Raw genomic sequence first — 17,253 nt, 5'->3', positions numbered from 1 at the left:
CATCTGTAGATTTTTTTTTCAAATATTTTTGGTCTGCAGTTGGTCAATCTATGAATGTAGAACCGCAGATAGGAAGGGCTGACTCTGTGTATTAATTATCTCACCTATTTTCTGTGGGTCAGGAATTTTGGAGCCACTCAGTTGGGTGTCCTTGCTCAGGGCCTCTCATGAGGTTGTGGTCATCTGGGACCACAGCCATCTGAATGCTCCTGGGGGCTGGATGATCTTGCACATTGTACTGAACTGCTGAGACACAACAGAGGGAAGAAGATTCATTTGGCTAAGACCTTCACATAATATCAGGAAGCAGGAAAGCGAAAGCAGACAGAATGATAATAAGTAACCCCACTGGCCAGGGTGCAGCAGAACAGGGCTCAACCACCTTCAAAGGCTGACTCCAAGAAAAGTTGAAAGCCAGAGAAAGCAGTTGAAAGAGGAGAAAGCAATTTCAACCAGTTGGTTTTGCCAGTTGGGCCAACGGAATGTGTGCAAAGAGGAGGAACAGAACAGGGAAGGGCAGTGAGGCTGCGTTGACCTCAGCTCATCAGATAACTAAAGTGGTGTAGAGTATTTACTGTAACTGAGTCCTATTGACAAGCTGCATGCTTATATTCAGGGTCATGTGCCAGTATTCCATATCCTTTTCATCAGTGTTCTTAGCCACAAAAATTGTCCCAAATTTCCCATTTTGTATGAGACAGGAGTTGGTTATGGAGTCAGGACCTTTCCTCCGTCTGTGTCAGATAGCCACTCCCTAACTAGTCCCAAGGATTTGGTACAGTTACCTGGGTTTGGAAGTTTTGCTTCTCTTTGCAATCCAAGTCTCTATTTGCTATTACTGGCTCTGGCAGGCTGAGGATGGGCTAGGGGTTGTCTAGACCCCCTCATTTGATGGCAAAGCTCCTAGCTTGTACTCGTCTTAGAGTATCACTCTTACACTGCCAAAGTGACCAAGAAAAGGTGCAGTGTAACATTGCCAAGGCCAGTTGAGCAGAATATAAAACACATTTCAGCATGTTCAGTGTGTCAAGGGCATGGGTGGTAAGTGGCTCTGGGACTGACATTGTTCCCAGATGGGCACTAGGCCTTGGGGATGTACAAGGTCACCAAGGAGATATCACATGACCACAAAGATCATTTGCTGAAGACTAAAGCAGAGAATGGACCCAAATGGATTAGTATCATTTAGGCTGGACAACCTGTGCCACCATCCCAGGCTTTTCCTTTAGGCGGCTGCTGGATTCCTGGATGTTGTCCCTTTGTAAAAGGTTTCATAGTCTGACTGACTATATTTTCTTTCTTTGTGGCTGACGTGAACTTGACCTGAGAGTGGTAATCTACTGAATGCTCTTCTGTATGCTGGCATCCATTAACGGGCCAAGCCTGCAACCCATGGCAGGTTGGTGGAATCGTAATCCCGTGGTCCACTTCCATCTCCAAAAATGTCTGTACTCTAGTATATATGTCCAGGAAACTGCTCAGGGGAATCCTAGCAGCCTTGGGGTCTTGCAGGCTTTTTCTACTGTAAGAGTTCATCTTTTTCACAGTTGCCTCATAGGTTATGCGGAGGGAAGCTCCGTTGTGGGCAGAATTAGTCTTGTCCTTGAGAGGCTTGTCCACAAATCCAAGTGAAAAGGGAAAGATTATCCTCTGACATTGAGATGAATGAGCTTCTTAGTGGAGTTGTACCTTCCAGGATGGGTTGTACCCTAAGATTGATTGGTATGCTTCTTAGTGGGGCTATGGCATGAGACATAACATAGACTATAATATCCAACATAGACTGCAATATCTTCACTTTATTTAAGTTGCATACTTCAGTCACCTTAAACCTCTGATGGAAAGTATCAAATAGTAATTTGATGCCTTTCTGAGTCAGATAAGGATGAGGTCACGGTGGAGAAGACATTTTTGATAATGTGATATGTTCCTGAAGAATGACTGCTGCCTGACCAGAGTCATTCCCAGCATGAACTACCGCGTGGTTTGGCCTGCTGGGCCTGGGTAACCACCCCAGGGCATCACAGACAGGACAGAAGCCAGGCAGTAGATGTCCTGCCGCTTAGGTCCTGCAATCCCTGCTGATGTGGCCATACTCTGCCTCCTACCAGACAGTGTTGGCACTGACCCAGACCTCAACAGTATTTTATGCTAATATTCTCATCCTCGTGCCACGAAAGCATGATTGAAAATTTTATGACCGTTTGGTAATGGCCTAAGCTTATGCTGTTAGCTCACATCTGAATGAATTAGAATCATTTGAGCTGTGCCTCACAGAAAACTTAAAAATAAAGGTACTAGAAGTGTATTTCTCTATTACTTAAGTAAACTTGTATGTTTTCAAGGGCTAATAGGGTGGTTTTATGATAATCAAGTTCTACCATCAGCCACACATGGCTTCAAGTCATGGTGCAATGATCATATTAGCATTTCGGGTATCAGGAAGAGGATGGCAAAGAAAGGCTCACCTGTTCTTTTAAAGGACACTTTCTGGAAGTTGTACACTCATCATTTTCACTTATATTCTATTGGCCAACAAATTCATATAAAGGGTGCTGGAAATTTAGTCTTCATTATGCTTGGCCATATGACCAATGGAAAACTGGGACAAGAAAAAAGTATAAATAGAGGGGACCACTAGCAGTTTCTGTCCTATATGCTTTAGGGGATGCAGGGGGAAAAAAAATCTTAAGGAGAGGGACTGTTGATACGTTCTTTGAAAGACGTAGAACCTAGTAATTGCTGAGTCTCTAAAGAGAGATGAGTTGTCATTGTTCACATTTAAAAGTGTGTAGGTGTTTTGGGACTGATTGGTTTTACTAACAAAGTGCTGCAGAAAGAGTTTATTCTCCCTGGATTTGTTAAGAACTCTCACTTTCTCTCTGAGCCTTTTAGATTTCATGATTCTTCTTGAAGACCAGACTGGTAAACAAGGTGTTGGAAGAAATTATAGACAGCTCTGGAGTCAACAGGGTTTTTGGAGTCAGTTGTGTGAGAAGCACCAAGAGTTCTTACTTGGGGAGGGAAAAACAATTGCTTACAATTCTGATGTAATAAGCTGATGAAAAGCTTTTGAAATTTTTATTATTTAATGGTAAATTCTAGCATATTCTATACCAACTTGTGTATGTATGCCTTTAGGAACATACCTAGTAGAATTGCGGGGTCAAAGGAAACTTATAAATTCTGATTGATAGTGGCAAATTGCCTTCTAAAATAGTTTTACCATTTTACATGCTGAGCACAGTTTTACATTTTTACTGTGAAGACTGATAAAAAAAAAAAAAGACAGAGCAACCTTGTGTGTTCTAAAACATTTTTTAAAATAAAATTTCCACTAGAGGGAGAGGTTTAGCTATCTGAAAATTAAAAAGTAATCTAAATAGTAAAACCCTCAATTTACAGAATATTGTTGTAATAAAGTTATATTAATATAATATTTGAACTAAACATGACCTCAAATCATGTTAATAGAATGTTAGAACACAATGATGATTTATAGTTTGTCTGGGTCAACCCTGTTATTTTATAAGTAAATGGATCCAGAGAGTTTGAATGATTACTCATGTTGGTGCAGCTCTTGTTGTCCAAGGTGGTTGGGACATAGAGCTCTGTTGGCCAGATTTACTTTCTGGTGTTCTTAGTACTACATTTGTGAAGAGTTGTAAGGCCATCAGAATTAACATTTATCAGCTTTCCATAATCCAAGCAATATAGTCAATTAGATGGGTAGGAGTTTGTGGGGAAAGTGGCAGGTTAAGTATGTTTCCATAACTTCTGTCCCAATGAAATGAACAAAATTATTCAAAAAATAAGCAATTTTTTAAATGGAAGAGAATACAATTCCATTATCACAGGCTCCAAAGGAAATCTGTTTGAGATTAATGACATTTGATTCTAAACACTGAAATCCGATACAGGGTGCTTCATAAGGGGTTTATAAGTTTTACAAAGTTAGGCTGGCCACAATGGCTCACGCCTATAATCCCAGCACTGAGGGAAGCCAAGGCAGGAGGATAGCTTGAGCCCAGGAATTAGAAGCCAGCCTGGGCAACATAGCGAGACCTTGTCTCTAAAAAAGAAAATTTTTTTTAATTAAAAAAAAATTAGCCAGGCTTGGTGGCTATATAGTCCTAGCCACTTGGGAGGCTGAGACAGGAGGATTGCTTGAGCCCACTAATTCAAGGTCACAATGAGCTGTGATTGAACCACTGCATTCCAGCCTGGGCAATAGACCAAAACTCTGTCTTAAAAAAAAAAAAAAAAAAAAAGGACCAACTTAATGGCACCCTTTTCCTAAAGATCTCTACCCATGATCCTTCAGTTGTAGAGGAGAATGAGAACTGTGGGCTTAAATGGACCATAGTAGAAAGGAATGTGCTGCTGAGACTCATGTAGGGGCTTTGAGGTCAGATTGTTTATAAGGTCTCTTCCCGTATTTACCAACTGGGGAGAATTGACCTAGTTAGCAGTACCACAAGCAGGGGAGAGGTGGAAAAACAATATTTTGAAGTCAGCTTTTGAGTTGTTAAACAGGATTCTATAACCCAAACAAAAAAATTTTTTTTGCCTATCCTAATGGGTGAAAAGCTGAAATCTAACATGTATCTACACATACCTGACCAAGAGACCAGATGTGCCCCTGAGACTTTTTCTTTCCTTTTCGTTTCTTTCCTCTCTTTTTTTTTTCTGGTAACAGTTCTATTGAGATATAATTCACATACCATATAACTTACCAGTTTAAAGTGTATAGTTCAGTGTTTTTTTAAAGATATAATTTATTTGGAATACAAGCTTTGTTTCACAAGTTTGTTATTTATTATTATTATTGTTACTCTTTTCGAGACCGAGTCTTGCTCTGTTGTGGAGGCTGGAGTGCAGTGGCGTGATCTTGGCTCGCTGCAACCTCCGCCTCCCAGGTTCAAGCGATTCTCCTGCCTCAGCCTCCCAAGTAGCTGGGATTACAGGCGCCCGTCACCACGCTCAGCTAATTTTTTGTATTTTTAGTAGAGATGGGGTTTCCCCATGTTGGCCAGGATGGTCTCCAACTCCTGACCGCCTCGGCTTCCCAAAGTGCTGGTATTATAGGTGTGAGTCACCGCTCCCAGCCAAGAAACCCTATATTCTTTACCTGTCACCCTTCAATTCCCCCTTCTTTCATCCAACCACAAAGAACCAGTTTTCTCTCTATGGATTTGCTTATTTTGGACATTTCATAGAAATAGAGTTATATAATATGTGGTCTATGTTGTCTGGCTTCTTTTACTTAGCATAATGTTTTCAAGGCCCAGCCCCACTTTGGCATTTATCATTGTAGAGATGGGTCTCACTGTATTGCCCAGGCTGGTCTTGAACTTCTGAGCTCAGGTAATCCTGCCTCAGCCTCCCAAAGTGTTGGGATCAGAGACATGAGCCACTATGTTCAGCCCTGTGTACAAGTTTTTAAGTGGACTTAAGTTTTCGTTTTGTGGGGATGTATAACCAGGAGTGGAATTACCAGGTCAAATGGAACTACCTGATGGTGACTAATGATGTTGAGCATCTTTTCATGTGCTTATTGGCCATTCATGTATCATCTTTGGAGACATGTCTATTCAGATCTTTGGCCCAGTTTTAAATTGGGTTATCTTTTTTAAAATTGAGTTGTAAGAGTGCTTCTGGAATTCATGTGTTGATTAGAAATGGTGGTAGGATGCCCACAGAGAGCTTACTTGAACTGCACCTTCTGGTAATTTCTATCCTTCCCTCAAGTAGATGAAAAACTAAGCAGTGACTGTAAGCCATCAGTATCTCTTTCTCCAACAGCTCAGCATATTAAGGGGCAGTCAGATAGTATCTAGAGAAATGAGAAAGAGAGTCAAGGAGTTTCTGCTCACTGTAGTCTTAGGAAATAGCAAAAATTGCTGGATTTACTGCTGTTTGTAACAAATAGGAGCCACAGAGTTCAGAGCACAAAGATGGAACAGGGCCGGGTGTGGTGGCTCATGCCTGTAATCCCAGCACTTTGGGAGGCCAAGGCTGGTGGATCATGAGGTCAGGAGATCGAGACCATCCTGGCTAACACGGTGAAACCCCATCTCTACTAAAAATACAAAAAATTAGCCGGGCGTGGTGGCGGGTGCCTGTATTCCCAGCTACTTGGGAGGGTGAGGCAGGAGAATGGCGTGAACCCAGGAGGCAGAGCTTGCAGTGAGCCGAGACTGAGCCACTGCACTCCAGCCTGGGCAACAGAGCGAGACTCCGTCTCAAAAAAAAAAAAAAAAAAATGGAACGGAGTTTTTTCATCATCATATCGGGCAATGTGATTTAAAATCACGGCAAAAATGCTAACATAAAAAGAAAGGAAGTTAAGGAAATGCAGACAAACTCAATTAAGAATAGTTAATCCAGGAAATAAAAGAGCATGCTATATAAAAGCTTTTCTTACTCTCAAAGTATAAAGAAAATTGAGTAAGAGAAAAGAAAGCTGAGAGAAAAGAAAAGAATGAAATGATTATAGTACTGAAAGCTACATTGATCAGTATAAGGGAATTGAATATGGAGGATATGCTTGAGAAAACTCATCTGTGAGAGCAATTGAAAGGAAGATAATAAATCTAGAAGACAGACAATGGAGAGCCAATATATGATTTTTCCAAAAACAAGAATAGCAAAAAAAGTAAAGAGAAATTATAGGCAAATACATAATAGAAGAAATTTTACTAAAGTAAAAGGGAAAACCTGAATCTGCAGATCAAAATAGTTTAACAATCCCCATCACTGAGTATACAGTTGTTTTTGTTTTCTGTGATAAGTAGTACTGTTATGAATATATTTATTCATAGATCTTTGTCTTCATTTCTCATTACAGTGCTTAAGGATAGATTCTCAGAAGTTAAATTACTGGGACAGAGATTAGGAATATCTTTAAGATATGCGTTGTCACAGTGATTTCTAAAAGGGTTATGCTAGGTTTCAGTACATTTACTAGGATTAACATTTTTAGTCTTTGCTCATTTTATAGGTAGAAATGGCATCTTGTCCGCCAGGTGCAGTGGCTCACGCCTGTAATCCCAGCACTTTGGGAGGCAGAGACTGGGGGATCATGAGGTCAAGAGATTGAGACCATCCTGGCCGACAGGGTGAAACCCCATCTCTACTAAAAATACAAAAATTAGCTGGATGTGGTGGCGGGCGCCTGTAGTCCCAGCTACTGGGGAGGCTGAGGCAGAAGAATCGCTTGAATCCGGGAGGCAGAGGTTGCAGTGAGCCGAGATCGCGCCACTGCACTCCAGCCTGTCAACAGAGTGAGACTCGGTCTCCAAAAAACAAAAGGGCATCTTATCTTGTTGTTTTAATTTACAGTTATTACTGGCGAGATTGAACTTTCTTTCTTTTTTTTTTGGAGACGGAAGTCTTGCTCTGTCGCCAGGCTGGAGTGCAGTGGCGCGATCTCGGCTCACTGCAACCTCTGCCTCCGGGATTCAAGCGATTCTTCTGCCTCAGCCTCCCAAGTAGCTGGAATTACAGGCGCCCACCACCACGCCCAACTAATTTTTTGTATTTTTAGTAGAGACAGGGTTTCATCATTTTGGCCAGACTGATCTCAAATGCCTGACCTCAGGTGATTCGCCCACCTCAGCCTCCCAAAGTGCTAATAGGCATGAGCGACCATGCCTGCTTGAGATCGAACATTTTCGTACATGTAAATTGTTTTCACTTCTGAATTTTTAGTTCATATCCTTTTCCTTTTCCATATCCCTTTGTCACGTTTATGGTAAATATTTAGCTCAGTTTATTGCTTCTCTTTTATTATAATTTAGTCATTTTTTTACTTTGCTATTTTGTGTTTTTATTTAATCGTATTTGCTAATTTTTTCTAATTTTGCTTAGAAAGTCTTTCTTCACTTAATAAATTAAAAGTTTGTATTTTCTCCTCATATTTTATTGTTTCAGTGTTTAATTTACATAAGTAATTCATTTGGAGTTCATTTTGGTTTTTGTTATAGAATAAGGATCTGACTTCATTCTTTTAATAACCAATATTTTTGGTTTCATTTCTTGATTACTGTTTCCTTTTATTTGGTGGCATTTCATTTTGCATATTTCAAAAGTATTTTGTCTTTTGAAGTTTACCATGCTTTGATACATAAATTTTATCTTTATTTTAGAATAAGGAGAGATTATCTTCTGCTGTTACTGACCTCAACATAATAATGGAGCCCACAGAATGCTCAGAATTAAGTGAATTTGTGTCTAGGTAAGCTATTTAACAAACTTTTTTAGAGAAAAAAAGTAAATTTACACTTCACAGTTTTAAGTTTACCTTTTCCTTTTCTTAGTAAGTAAGTAGGTCTTCTCTGAAAGTATAACACCACTATTGTGGCTTATATTTAAGCCCGTATTCTCTATATCTATCATTCTTTCATTTAGTTTATATTTATTGCACATTCACTATGTGCTGGGTATTAAAATGTGAGCAAACAAAAGATACAATCTTCAGTCCTCATGGGATTGACAGTCTAGTGGAGAAGTCAGATATTAATCAAATAATGGCAGAAGTAAATATAAAATTATGGCCATGCTACAGAGGAGAGTTACATAATGCTGTTGAAGTGTATATCAGGAATTTTTGCTTTTTATTATTTCTATATTTTGTTTTTAAATTAGTGATGGGGTCTCACTATGTTGCCCAGGTTGGTCTCAAACTCCTACGCTTAAGCAGTCCTCCTGCCTTAGCCTCCCAAAGTGTTTATCAGGAATTTGACCAGCAAAGAGAACATGATATCATTTCCTGAAGCTTGAGCTGACATCGGAAAAATGAGTAGGTGTGAACTAACAAAGAGGGCATAACTTTGCTGAGCATTGTGCCAGCAGGGAGCACAGCATCTGTGAGCAGTTGACACAGGACCACAGTGGCAGGTGGAGGCAAGAGCCTAGGAGAATGGTGTAAGATGAGGCTAGGAAATTAGATGAGGTCCATACTACCAGGAATTTGGTATAAAGAGTTTTATTACAGTCCCAGGACCAAGTGAAACTATTGAAAGTTTTGAGCAGGGCCTGAGGAAAGCAAAAGTGTGGCATCCTAGAAAGAATTATTCTGGATGCTATAGGGAAATGGAATGAAGGGGTGCAATCATTGATACAAATGAGTCAATGACTAGTCTTTTAAAACTGTTCAGGCAAGAGAAGTTTGTAGTTTGGACTGAAATGATGGTACTTAGCTAGATGGATTTGGGGGATAATTTGGAAGCAAAAATCAGTGGGCATGGGATTGCTTGAGTAAAAGGGATTAGAGGTCATTCACAGGGGATGACTCTTTGATTATAGTGGTTCTGTCTGCTGTTAAGGGAAGGTTGGAAGAGGACCATTGTCAGGTGAGATTATGACTTTATTTTGGACATATGGGACTTGAGTGCCTTTGAAAACACTGAAATGAAAATGAGAAAGAGGCAGCACAGAAGAGGTGGGGGTGGGAGATATAGAACACTGGAATTATCTTCTATTGGGTAGGAATTAAAACCTTGAGCAGGAATGAGATTGCCTATGAAGGAATATAGAGTGAAAGTAGAAAAGGCCCCAGAACTGAGCCTTGAGGAATTCTAAAATATACTGACTGAATAGAAGGGAAGGATCCTGCACAGGAATTAGAAAAGGAACTGTTTGAGAAGTAGGGAGAATACCAAGAAAGTGTTGTATCATGGCAGAGATCACCTATTTCCTTTTGTTCAGACCATGGTTTGGAAGTAGCATCTGCTATTTGGAAATACAAAAGGAAGAATAGTGAGATATCTCTCTTCCTGTAGTAATGAGCATATTATAGTTACTTAATAAATATTTAATCTCAGCTTTTTGGTCAGTTTTTTAGACTGGGTTCCCATTTTGTGGAGAGTGACTGGTATTTTAGAAAGGGTACTGAACATAGGTCGGAAGACCTGGATTTTAGTCTAGATTCAATTACCTTGTGTAAGTTACTTCTCTTGGAGTTTCTTTCTTCTTTATCTCAGATGTTATGCAATTTAAATGTTATATGCCTACTTATGAATTTATTTTAGTTTTCATTATAGATCTGTAGTTTTTCAGACAGGATTGGTATCTTTAGGTTTTGAAAAATATTTAGTCATTATTTTATTGACTCTTGCTTCTACCTTGATCTTCCCTTATCACAGTCTACCTTCACTTTAAATAGTAAACATTTCACATGTACTATAAGAACAACATTATACTTTCCATTTATTTTCCTTCAACTGTTGTATTATTATTGTCATACAATTGTCATATACTTTTACATGTTTCAAATGTCTCAGGGCATTGTTACTATTTTTGCCGTAGACTGTCAATTATTTTTTAAAGCAATTAAAAATAAGTCAAAACTTGTTTTGTGTTTTTGAGGTAGAGTCTTACTCTGTCATCCAGGCTGGAGTGGAATGGCATGATCTTGGCTCACTGCAACCTCCGCCTCCCAAGTTCAAGCAATTCTCTTGCCTCAGCCTCCTGAGTAGCTGGGATTACAGGCATCCAGCCACCATGCCCAGCTAATTTTCTTTCTTTCTTTTTTTTTTTGGTTTTTCTTTTTTTGCATTTTTGGTAGAGACAGGGTTTCACCACGTTGACCAGGCTGGTCTTGAACTCCCGACCTCAAATGATCCACTATGGCCTCCCAAAGTGCCAGGATTACAGGTGTGAGCCACCATGCCTGGCTGATAAAACATGTTTTTGTATATTTATCTGCATTTTTTCATTTCCAACATTCTTCATTTCTTTATGTTGATTCAGATTTCTAAATGCTATGCTCCTTCTTCCTTGAGAACTTCCTTTAACTTTTTTTTTGAGACAGAATTTCACTCTTTTTGCCCAATCTCAGCTCACTGCAACCTCTGCCTCCTGGGTTCAAGTGAATTTCCTGCCTCAGCCTCCCAAGTAGCTGGAACTACAGGTGTGTACCACCACACCCGGCTAATTTTGTGTTTTTAGTAGAAACAGAGTTGATCAGGCTGGTCTCAAACTCCTGACCTCAGGTGATCCACCCGCCTCAGCCTTCCAAACTGCTGGGATTACAGGCGTGAGCCACCGCACCTGACCCTTTAAAATTTCTTGCTGTGCTGGTCTGTTGGCCATAATATCTGTCAGCTTTTGTTTCTCTGGAAAGGTCTTAATTTTGCCTTCATTTTTTTGAAAGATATTTTTGCTGGCCATAGAATTCTGAGTAGACAGGTTTTTAAAAAATATATGTATTTAAACATACTCATTCATAATCTGGATTGCATAGGCTGTGACAAAAGTCTGCAATGATTGTTATCTTTATTTTTCTGTATTAGTGTGTCTTGTGTGTGTGTGCTTGGGACAGCCTTAAATCTTTCTCTTAATTTTGCATTTTTGTAGTTTGTGCTATGTTTAGGGTATATTTGTGTGAAAATTATCAACCATGTCTTTTAAAGTATTTATTTTGCCCCGTGTCATTCTAATGACACATAAGTTAGACTATTTGACATATTGTCCCAGCATTTGGATGCTCAGCTCTATTTCTCTCATGCCTTTTTTTCTTTGTATTTCAGTTTGGATAATTTCTATTAACCTATCTGCAACTTAGTAGAGTCTTTCCTCTGTTGAAGTACTGTTTGCCAGTGAGCCCATTTAAGGACATCTTTATCTTGCTTTTAATGCTTTTTATTTCTTGTGTTTTCATATTTCCTTGTATGGATGTAACTGAGTTTGTTTATTCATTTACCGATTGAAGGATATCTGGGTTATTTTCAGTTTTTGGTGAATATAGCATATTATAGTTATATATACATTTTTTTTTTTGAGATGGAGTCTCGCCCTGTCACCAAACTGGAGTGCTGTGGTGTGATATCAGCTCACTGCAACCTCCGACTCCCTGGTTCAAGTGATTCTCCTGCCTCAGCCTCCCAAGTAGCTGGGATTACAGGCACGCACCACCACCCACAGCTAATTATTGTATTTTGGTAGAGACAAGGTTTCACCATGTTGGCCAGGATTGTCTCGATCTCCTGTATATATATATATATACACACACACATATATATATATAAAGATAATATATATACAATCTTTATATATATGTATGTGTGTATATAACATATATGCACACATATATATTATCTTTATATATGTGTATATATATACACACACACATACACGTGCATTCATGCCGCTACATTCATATGCTATAAATATGTATATTATGTACACAAACACACATGTATATGCTGCTGTGAACATTCACTGGAGGTTTTTGTATGAATATAAGTTTTCTCTAGGGTACGTAACCAGAGGTGGAATTGCTGAGTCATGTAAGAGTATGTTTAAATTTACAATCAACTGCCAAACCATTTTCCAGAATAACCATACTGTTTTGTATTCCCACCAGTAATGTGTGAGAATGACTGTTAATATTTTTCTGAATTAATTTCTGATGGTCACCTAATTTTAGATGTAATAGTCCCAGGAATTTATTGTTAGAAAAAAATTTTGGAATTTTTATCCTAAATTTATCTTTATGTTCGCTTTATACTTGAGAAGGAGACATTTGGAGTTATTTTTGTTTCCTGACTACTTCAGTTGAAATTGAAGTGGGTTACTGCCAACATTTTATGAAAGAAATCCATGACATCTGTTTTAGATTTAGTGAAGTTTGGACTTTGCTTAGGAAAAATAGATAAATTACAGTCATTCTTACCGCTGTGAGAGCCAACACCCACACCCACACACGAAATTTCTTTCTGTATGGAAAACTCTTATGTGCTGTAGTACAGTATCCTTTATGAAGATGCAAATGGAAGAATGGAGGAATTGTGAATCTTTTAAAGTTCACTGTAAAAGAACAGTCTTTTCCTCTGTATGTGTGTGTTTAAACTTGAGTCATCATAGCTTTTAAGATTATTTTCATGGCTTACTCCCTCATCACATGAGTAAGAGTTTATTTTTTGCCCACTTGTTTGATGGAGAACGAAGTATCATGTCACTGTGGCCTTTAAGTGCGAATGAACTAATTTCTCCTCTTTATAGGCCCATACGCTTTGGAAAACAATTTTTTTCACATGTTAAAATACTTTTTAAAATAGTTATTAGACTGACTTTTAACACATAATCTCCAGTGTTCCCTGTAAAGTACATGCTTATGCAGCTTTGTGTTAATTCAACTATTATTTTATGTTCTTTGTTTTCAGTGAATCTACTTGGTTTTTTTGTTCTACTGCCCTTTCTTGCCTTCCTTTAGATTATTTAATTTGTTTTCCTATTTTTTTAATTTGGCAAAATCTTACAAAATCTACCAACTCAACCATGTTAAAGAGTACACTTCCATAATAGTAAATATATTCATTATGTTGTACAACCATCACCACTATCCATCAATGTAACTCTTTCCTCTTTTAAAACAGAAACTTTGGCCAAGTGTGGTGGCTCACACCTATAATACCAGTATTTTGGGAGACTGAGGTGGGCAGATCACGAGGTCAGGAGTTCAAATCCAGCATGGTGAACTCCTGTTTCTACTAAAAATACAAAAGTTAGCCAGGCATGGTGGCACGTGCCTATAGTCGCAGCTACTTGGGAGACTGAGGCAGGAGAATTGCTTGAACCTGGGAGGCAGAGGTTGTGGTGAGCCAAGATAGCGCCACTGCACTCCAGCCTGGGTGACAGAGTGAGACTCTATCTCAAAAAAATAGAAACTTTGTACCCATAAACAATAACTCCCACTTCCTCCCTCTCCCCATCCTGTAGCAACCACCATACTACTTTTTGTCTGTGTAATTTTGATTACTCTAAGTACTTCATATAAGTGGAATCATATAATATTTGTCTTTTTTCTTTAGATAGAGTCTCGCTCTGTTGCCCGACTGGAGTGCAATGGCGTGATCTTGGCTCGCTGTAACCTCCACCTCACCAGCAATTCTCCTGCCTCAGCCTCCCAAGTAGCTGAGATTACAGGCATCCGCCACCACACCCAGCTAATTTTTGTATTTTTAGTAGAGATGGGGTTTTGCCATGTTGGCCAGGCTGGTCTTGAACTGCTGACCTCAGGTGATCTGGCCATCTCGGCCTCCCAAAGTGCCGGGATTACAGGCATGAGCCACCATTCCTGGCCAGTATTTGCCTTTTTTGACTGGCTTATTTCACTGAGCATAATGTTGTCAAGGTTCATCCACGTGGCATAAGTCAGAATTTCTTTTTCTTTTTTCCTTTTTTTTTTTTTTAAATCACCACGTATGTAAGCTTTATTTGCACCATCTATATAAGATAGTCCTGGCCATGAGCCACGGCTCATACCTGCAATCCCAGCACGTTGGGAGGCCAAGGTGGGCAGATCACCTGAGGTCAGGAGTTGGAGACAAGCCTGACCAACATGGAGAAACCGCATCTGTACTAAAAATACAAAAATTAGCTGGGTGTGGTGGCAGGTGCCTGTATTCCCAGCCACTCGGGAGGCTGAGGCACAAAAATCGCTTGAACCGGGGAGGCAGAGGTTGCAGTCAACCAAGACTGTGCCACTGCATTCCTCTGGGTGACAGAGCAAGACACTATCTGAAAAAACAAAACCAAAACCAAAAAACCGAAGATATTTCTGTGAATCTGTCCCATTGAGAGAAGACAGGGCCTTTTCTCTCAAGCCTGTTGCTTAAAGCCTGTGTGTGTGTGTGTGTGTGTGTGTGTGTGTGTGTGTGTGTGTGTGTGTGTATGAGGGTTTATTAAATATTCACTCACGTGATCACGAGGTCCCACAATAGGCTGTCTGCAGGCTGAGGAGCAAGGAGAGCCAGCCTGAGTTCCAAAACTGAAAAACTTGGAGTCCAATATTAAAGGGCAGGAAGCATCCACCATGGGAGAAAAATATAAGCTGGGAGGCTAGGCCAGTCTCACCTTTTCACATGTTTCTGCCTGCTTTATATTCACTGGCAGCTGATTAGATGGTGCCCATCCAGATTAAGGGTGAGTCTGCCTTCTCCAGCCCACTGTCTCAAATGTTAATCTCCTTTGGCAACACCCTCACAGAGGCAACCAGGATTAATATTTTGTGTCCTTCAATCTAGTTGACACTTAGTATTAACCATGACAAGTCCACCCCTTGTCAACTTGAACCCATACACATCTCCTAAGATCATACACAATCTTCAAATAAAGGTAATAATAATCATAATTATGCCTAACATTATACAACTATCCTTCATAAAACCAGAAACTCACCAATCCCCAACCCAAATACTATTACATAAAGTTAACAATACTTAAATGCTGATATGAAGTCAATAAATCGTATGTCACGTGATAAAGGAAAAAGGAAATAAAATGAAGATACGTTCTTAATACGAGTGTATATATGCACAAATATGTTTTTAATGAAAGGAGAAGGAAGTACTCATGACAATTACAATGCCTGTTTCTGCAGCTGGTCACGTGGTCATAGCTGGTATGGATGACTACCTTCTTGGATTGGGCTGCTGTAGTTTCCTGTTAACCTTAATCACTGGGCATGGTAATACTAAGAAGCCCTGATGCATCTCCAGTATTCCATGCATACTCTTCCTTATCTCCATTGTGAAGTAGCAGAATGATTTCATTTCAATAGTCTGGGTCAGTCACCCCAGCCAACACTGTAACTCCCTTCTTAGCCTGTTGACTTAAATGTAGGAGGAGCACAAAGTGTCCAGGTGGCAATCTTAACTTCTAGTTTAGTGGGATCTTTGTTGTGTCTCCTGGTGGCAGCGTTTCTCCCTCTGGAACTGAGACCTCTAGGCCAGCAGAATGTAATGTCACAGGAACAGGAAGCAAACATTTTGCCAGTAGATCACTAGGGGTAATGGTGAGTGGTGCCACTTCAATTTCTACCCTTTCATTCCTGGACCCATGAATCTTGGCTATGGAAGAAACAGTACCACATATTGGTCCAGAGCGTACATGGCCTTCTGGAGAACTTTGCCACAGCCTTGCAAAGTATTGCCACATAGTTGGCATTGTAATTGTGACTTCAAAAGGCCATTCTACCATTCTGTCAATCAAGCTGCTTCAGGATGATGGGGAACATGGTAAGACAAGTGAATTCCATGAGCATGCACCCACTGCTACACTTCTTTAGCTGTAAAGTGAGTGCCTTCATCAGAGGCAATGCTGTGTGGCATACCATGACGGTGGATAAGGCATTCCATGAGTCCACAGATGGTAGTCTTGGCAGAAGCATTACGTGCAGTATAGCAAACCCATATCCGGAGTAAGTGAGGACACTTACTCCAGTGAGTACAAACCTCTGCCCTTTCCATGATGGAATAGGCCCGATATAATCAACCTGCCACCAGGTAGCCAGCTGATCACCCCAAGGAATGCTGCCATATCAGGGGCTCAGTGTTGGTCTCTGCTGCTGGCAAATTGGCCCTGTCAGCCTTGGTGAGTGGAAGTCCTTGTTGGTGAGCCATGCATAACCTTCATCCCTGCCACCATGGCCACTTTACTTTGTTCATGGGCCCACTGATCAATGATAGGGGTGGCTGGGGAAAGAGGCTGAGTAGTGGGTTATCCTATCCACTTGATTATCCATCCTATCCACTTAAAAATGCTAAAGGAAGGGGTCTTACTGTATTGCCCAGGCTGGTCTTGAACTCCTGCACTCTTGCTGTCCTCCTGCCTTGTCCTCCCAAAGTGCTGGGATTACAGGCATGAGCCACCACATGTGTCATTGCAAATCCATTTTATACCACTTTAACTGAAAAAAAGTTGGAAAGACCTGTGTTTCTTTACAGCTGTGTCCCCTATCAGGGGAACCCACCCCCAATATTTCAATGTAGGTTCTTTCTATTTTCCATAAGTGTTGGCCATCTGAGAATTGAAGAGAAAGAGTACAAAGAGAGGAATTTTACAGCTGGGCCACCAGGAGTGACATCACATATCGGTAGGACCGTGATGCCCGCCTGAATCTCAGACCAGCAAGTTTTTATTAAGGGTTTCAAAAGGGGAGGGGGTGTAAGAACAGGGAGTGGGTACAAAGATCCCATGCTTCAAAGGGCAAAAAGCAGAACTACTAATAAGGGTCCAACAAAGATCACAAGGCAAAGGGCAAAAGCAGAACTACTGATGAGGGTTTATGTTCAGTGGTGCACATATTGTCTTGATAAACATCTTAAACAACAGAAAACAGGATTCAAGAGCAGAGAACCAGTCTGACCACAAATTTACCAGGGTAGAGTTTTTCCCCACCCTAGTAAGCCTGAGGGTACTGCAGGAGACCATCTCTTCAAAAAGTTAAAAAAAAAAAAAAAAAAA

The 17,253-nt window shown here is 40.1% G+C and overlaps 1 protein-coding gene across 3 annotated transcripts in view; it reads left to right on the top strand.

Moving 5' to 3' along the window:
* CENPP (centromere protein P) overlaps window positions 1–17,253 on the top strand; it is a 279,336-nt gene that overhangs the window by 14,999 nt on the left and 247,084 nt on the right. For all 3 annotated transcript variants that reach the window (XM_017853698.1, XM_017853697.1, XM_017853701.1), the window contains exon 4: window positions 8,151–8,239. In XM_017853698.1, the coding sequence (XP_017709187.1) occupies window positions 8,151–8,239 (89 nt within the window). The remainder of the gene's footprint in view (window positions 1–8,150; window positions 8,240–17,253) is intronic.

Source organism: Rhinopithecus bieti, unplaced genomic scaffold, assembly GCF_001698545.2.
Source record: "Rhinopithecus bieti isolate Rb0 unplaced genomic scaffold, ASM169854v2 scaffold_37505, whole genome shotgun sequence".
In the NCBI taxonomy this organism is placed as follows: Eukaryota; Metazoa; Chordata; class Mammalia; order Primates; family Cercopithecidae; genus Rhinopithecus; species Rhinopithecus bieti.
Note: the sequence above shows the minus strand (reverse complement) of the source record. Positions and strands in the feature narration are given on the sequence as shown.